This window comes from Marmota marmota, unplaced genomic scaffold, assembly GCF_001458135.2.
Source record: "Marmota marmota marmota unplaced genomic scaffold, marMar, whole genome shotgun sequence".
NCBI classification, from domain to species: Eukaryota; Metazoa; Chordata; class Mammalia; order Rodentia; family Sciuridae; genus Marmota; species Marmota marmota.
In genome coordinates, this window is record NW_025999960.1 from 15,607,546 (window position 1) to 15,613,545 (window position 6,000).

The window sequence follows — 6,000 nt, forward strand, 5'->3', positions numbered from 1 at the left end:
TGCACAGTATGATTCCAATTGTACACACACACACACACACACACTCACAAACACTGTTAATAGTAGATGGTAATCCCAGCAACTCAGGAGGCTGAGGCAGGAGAATCATAAGTTTGAGGCCCAGCCATAGCAATTTAGCAGGGACCTAAGCAACTTTGCAAGACCCAGTCTCAAAATAAAAAAGGACCAGGAATGTGGCTTAGTGGTAAAGTGCTATTGGGTTCAATCCCCAGTATCTTCCCTCCAAAAAAGAGAAAGATGGAGGTGCAGCTCAGTAAAGTGCCCCTGGTTCATTTCCCCAATACTGCAAAACTAAACATGGTGGTGGGGGGGGAGGAGATGGTGAACTTATAGGTGACTTTAATTTAATTTCTTTATACTTTTTAGTATCTTCCAAATTGGCTTAATAAACATGCTATCAGGAGAAAAAAAAATCATAATCAAGAGAAATTTTTTGTTTTTTTTTTTTTGGCAGTGCTGGGGTTTGAACCTGAAACCTTGCAGCATGCTAGGCAAGCACTCTACCATTGAGCATCCCCTGTCCAAGAAACTATTCTTAATCATTTTCTTTCCTTTTAAGGACATTCACACACAACTCTTTCTCTCTCTTTCTTCTTTCTTTTTCTTGGTACTGAGGATTGAACCCCGGGATCAAGCATGCTAGGCAAGTGCTCTACTGCTGAGCTACATCTCCAATCCTAAACCCAGGAAGCCTCAAACTTGTGATTCTTCTGCCTCAGCCTACCCAGTTAACTAGGATTATAGACATGCACCACAATGCCTAGCACATTAATCTCTTTTTTAAAAAACCACTTGAAAATATGTATTTACTACCTTAAAAAAATTTGTATCCACAATCCAGTAAGTTTAGGTTTCTAGTCTAAGCAAAACTCTAAATATTGAAAAGATGTTGTATGCAAGATGTTCATCACAGCATTGTGTATAATACCAAACAGAAGCAAATAACCTAATGTCCAACAGTAGGAGTATGGTTAGGTAAACAATGGTACATTTACTTCATGGACCATTGTACAAGCATTTGGAAATGTTTACAATTACCAGTCTAGGAAAACTAATGAAATAACAAAAGCAAAATTTTAAAAAGTGGATAAATACATATTGTCACATATCATAACACTGTACAGCACTCTATGCAAGGAAGGAAGGAAGGAGACAGAATTTAAACTACATTGGCTGCATTTGGTAAGGGTACTAAGAAAAGATATTTTCCTTCAATCTCATCTTCTCTAAGAATTGTCCCATACTTTAGATAATGAATAAGAGAGGAAAAACAAAAACTGACTCTCCCTGTGGGCAGTGAAAACAGACCCAAATGACAATCTACTCTACCCATCCCTGACACACAACGCCTTCCTCAGACTAAGGCTGGGCCATATAGAAAAATCAAGCAAGGGAATGAGGTTCCTCTCTGTGGCCTCTGGTCTTCTCAGTGGGTTCTCTTAACAAGGAAGAGGTTCCTCTAACCAGCTGTTGTCAAGGGCCCTTTCCCTCCTCCAAGTTCTTTCTATTCCAGCCTGAACTAATTCACCACAATCCCCAGGGCTGGGGAGAAAAAAATTCAACCACGGCAATTTGGAACCTGATATTTAAACCAAGTTTTTCCCAGCCCCTTTCTGTATCAAAGGAGGCCCCTAAAAGCCTCTGAGACAACTAGTACCCACAACAGCTTAGCTAGTACACTTACGGTCAAACCAAGTTATCAGTCCTCACCCAGGAAATGTGAGAAAGAGCGGCAGCAGGGACAACTCTGCCAAACAACCCCACCCTCATGCAGGAAGCCTCCTTCTGAAGGATAGTCAGGGCTTCCTCAGCATCAGAACTTTTAGATCTCTTTTGAGCCTATAATAAGTTAACAAAGAGAATAATCAGGATGCAAACAACCAAAGGCAGAAAACTACCTTCTCAGAGCCTTCTACCTCCCCTAAGGAAAGTCCAGCTCTAGCCAAAATTTTAGCTTCAGAGCAACTCAGCTTGGAACCAAAATGCCTTATCAGATTAGAGACTGGCTCTTATTCTAATATTAATAAAGAGGAACTCCAATTATTGTCTAAACCCCAAATTTCTCAATACTCAACAGAATGCGAATTGTTGCTGGGGTGGGGGAATCCTCAAATGCAGTTTAACACAGCAGCTTCACAACCTTTTTCACCTCAGGGCACACCAAGAGGGGATTAATTAGGGACCTCAGCATACTCATGACCTATTTGCAGCACACCAGTAGGGAAGCCCCAGTTTAGGGTACAGGACTGGGTTAAGACTCTTAGGATCAATGTCCTAAATAAATCACTCCACAGCCTCAGGCCTCTAGCTCTACAACCTGGCTAGCAGGCTGTAGGTCAGATCATGTAATTTGTACATAAAAAGAGGGAGCCTCTGGTATTGACTCAGCACTGATACAACTTCCCTAATCAGGGTGTTTTTCAGGGGGTTTCCATAGGGGCCTCCATCTGACAGCAGAAGGCATATCCTGAGACTCGGTATATAGAATGGGGTAATTGGATTCATCAGATTTCTGAACTTAAAACCACTTTTGGGGGGCTGGGGATGTGGCTCAAGCGGTAGCGTGCTTGCCTGGCATACGTGCGGCCCGGGTTCGATCCTCAGCACCACATACAAAACAAAGATGTTGTATCCGCCGATAACTAAAAAATAAATATTAAAATTAAAAAAAAAAAAAAAAAAAAAAACCACTTTTGGGTGGGGCATGGTGGAGCATTCCTATAACCCTAGTAATTTAGGAGGCTGAGGCAGGAGGATTACAAATTTGAGCCCAGCCTCAGTGATTTATTGAGTCTCTAAGCAACTTTGTGAGATCCTTTCTCAAAATAAAAAATAAAAAGGGCTAGCTCAGTTAAAGCATTCCTGGGTTCAATTCCCAGTATCAATAAATAAATAAAACAAAACACATTTGAGGAATTCAAGTGATCTTAGATCTTAGTCACTGTTGAGAGGTACACTTAAAAGCTATCATTTACTGAGCATATAATACATAACAGATTCTGATAAGTATTTGGCTTCTAATTTCATTAAATCCACACAACAACCCCTATGGCAAATGATATTATTTTTCTCATTTATAAGAGGAAAACAGAACATAAAGGGATTAAGTAGTAATTTACTTAAGGTAAATACTTTTCTATGAGTGAAAGTGTCTCCTTCTCAGTATTTAAACTCATTTTGACTTGAAAGTCCACATGCTTAACTGAGACACCAATGTGTTACACATCTATAATCCTCCTTTCCAAAATTTTTTCACAAACCCAATTACAGTGAAGCTGACAAACTGGGAAAGAAAAAAACTAAGGAGCAACTTGTCTGTTTCATATTACCATGCAAAGAAACTCATCTATACCAAATACCTACTGGTGCCAAGCACCTTACATATATCTGGGTCTCACAATCCCTCCAGGTCAGGAATTATTAGCCCCATTTTATAGATGATGAAATCTAGGTTCAGGGCTGGGGATGTGGCTCAGGCAGTAGCACGCTCGCCTGACATGCGTGCAACCCGGGTTCGATCCTCAGCACCACATACAAACAAAGATGTTGTGTCCGCCAAAAACTAAAAAATAAATAAATAAAAATTCTCTCTCTCTCTTCAAAAAAAAAAAAAAAAAATCTAGGTTCAAAGAGGTTAAGAGTCCTTGCTTTTTCTACTACTATGCTTCTTCTCCTAACTGGTCAGGAAATACATGACCCTATACCTAAGTCAAACATCTAACTCACAGTCAGTACTGTTCCCAAAGGATGGTAGAAGGAGACAGCTTGAAGAGTCCCCAGAGAAAAACTCAAATCTTCAAGTGTTATTTCTGTGTTAGAAAACTGAGGTTAAATTCCCTCCTCTTCTGAGACAGCTAACCAGCCCTGGCCTGCCCTGTTCAAACCCTCCATCAGCAGCAGCTCAGACACACAGAAACAGGACCAAAACAAAAGCCACAAGGAAACAAATCTTTATACAGAAAGGAAGGACTGAAAGTGGGTGGTCTAGTCCCCTACTTGACCTGGGCTCTTTGGGTGCTCTGGTTAATAATCAGGACATCATGTACATTTTGTGAATATTAAGCCATCAATTTGCTGATTAAACAAACTAGCCAACAAAACTCCAATAAGGGCATGATAGACTGGTTCTGTATTCCCCCAAAAGCATGGCAGCCCCTACCTTGGACAGCCCTTCACTCAATACACTTCAGACCATCTCTTTCTAATTTCTATAGCTAACTGGTGCCAGCTCCCTGGGGGTTTTCACACCCCTGCTCAAGTGCAGCTTCCCTCCCACTCTTTTTTCCCAACAGTTGAGCTCTTGTTCTCAAGGGCACTATGTCCCAGTCTCTCCTCCTCAGCCTGAGATGGTCACAGCACATTAGTAATCACTGACTCACCCCCCCCCCATTCCTCTGAGGAAGCTGGGGGAAATGCGGAGGGCCACAGGATGTGTGGCCCAGATCCCTCTGGCCCTTCACAGTACTGGCATGCAGAGGTGCCAGGGACTTGGCTCCCCCTTGGAACATCATGGACCCTCTCTGAGCCAGCTCTGGTGCCAATGGGCTGATGGCAGGCTCTCCACCAGAGTCCAGGATCTCTAGACAGTTCCAATGCTGCCAAAAGATCTAATCTCCCTCTTCTAAGGCAGATGAAACCCAATAAGGCGGCTAAGTCCATGCTTATCCCTCAACACTGGCAAAGTTAGCCCCTTCAGCCATACCAAGAATAACGCCAGAATTATTGCTGCCTCTTAGAGAGTTCTTTGGGTAAACTAAGTATTTCCCCAAGTTTATCTATTAGCAAATGTTCATTTTCTTTCTCCAAAACTTTTAATGTTTAGCTCCAACATATTCTCCTGCTTCATGCTAGTGATATCAGCTCAGAACCTCTATTCAGGATCATTGACATCAAGGTCCAATTCCCATGCCATAGTAGAATCTCAAAGTCAGCTCTAAAAGCCTATCCATACCGACCATTTTGGAACCCACAGAACAACTACAAAGAAGCACAAGCAAAAGAACACAAACCAGTCGCTAGGGCTTAATATGAAAAGGAGGGGGGGGGGAAGGAGGTAGAATGGGATGGTTTATGTATTGTTTCAAATGGAAAAACACTCTAGTTTGAAATGGCTTATCCACATGTTCAGCCTTTTAGGCATATCCACTATAATTTAAGATGCCTGCAGGCTGTCCTGAAAAATAAGTAGAATGGCATTACTCTTTATTCCACTGGCTTCAAGAGCTGCCAGCCCCCTCTTCTTTCCCCCTCTCCCCCAAAACATCTGGTCTGGGCTGGGAGAGGAACCCACTCCCTGAGACGCCTCCATGTTAACTTGAAAGGCAGTTTCCCCACTCAACTTAGTCCGAAGTAGCTGAGGAGCGAGCCAGCCCCATCAAAAGCCTCCGAAAAGGGAATTCTCAGACCCGTGAGAACGACGAAAAGCGGGGAGAAGTGAGCACCGAGGAAGGAAGGAAGGAGGGAAAAGTCCGGATCCTGGGGCGGTACCGGACTGGGGTCCCTCTCCTCCTCCGGAATGCCCACTGGTTGAAGAGACCCCTGGAGATCCCCGACCCGCTGTCCCCGCTCAGCCACTGGTTGCACAGAGGCTCCCGGGCGGACACTGGAGGCCGGGGTCTGTCGTCCGCCCTTGGCTAAGGAGTGGGCGGGACCAGGACCAGCACAAAATCCCACCCGGGGCGTCGGGACCCGGGGGGTGGTAGGAGGGGAAAGGGGGCTGGGTTCAGCTCTCACCAGCACCAGGGCGAACCTCTCCTCCAGCTCACAGGGTTCAGGCATCGGCATCTTGCCTGGCGGCAGCAGCAACGACACCGACGGCGGTTCGCCCGGGCCCCCCTCCGCGCTCTCTAGGTTGCCCATCGCGGCGGGGCCCCCTCGGGGGCCTTGGGCTCGGCCGCGTGGACCCGATCCCTCTCTCAGCGCCGGCTTCCCAGTCCCGATTCCCCGGTCCCGTCGAGAGCGGCTGGGGCTCCTCCGAGT

At 44.8% G+C, this 6,000-nt stretch overlaps 1 protein-coding gene across 7 annotated transcripts in view; it reads right to left on the reverse strand.

Moving 5' to 3' along the window:
• Fmnl3 (formin like 3) overlaps positions 1 to 5,994 on the reverse strand; it is a 69,656-nt gene extending 63,662 nt beyond the window's left edge. For 6 of the 7 annotated variants that reach the window (XM_048802668.1, XM_015493322.2, XM_015493320.2 and 3 more), the window contains exon 1: positions 5,755 to 5,994. In XM_048802668.1, coding sequence (XP_048658625.1) covers positions 5,755 to 5,880 — 126 coding nt within the window. In that variant the 5' untranslated portion in view covers positions 5,881 to 5,994. The remainder of the gene's footprint in view (positions 1 to 5,754) is intronic. The other variant, XM_048802667.1, reaches the window with a different exon arrangement.
• Between the last annotated feature and the right edge of the window lie 6 nt (positions 5,995 to 6,000).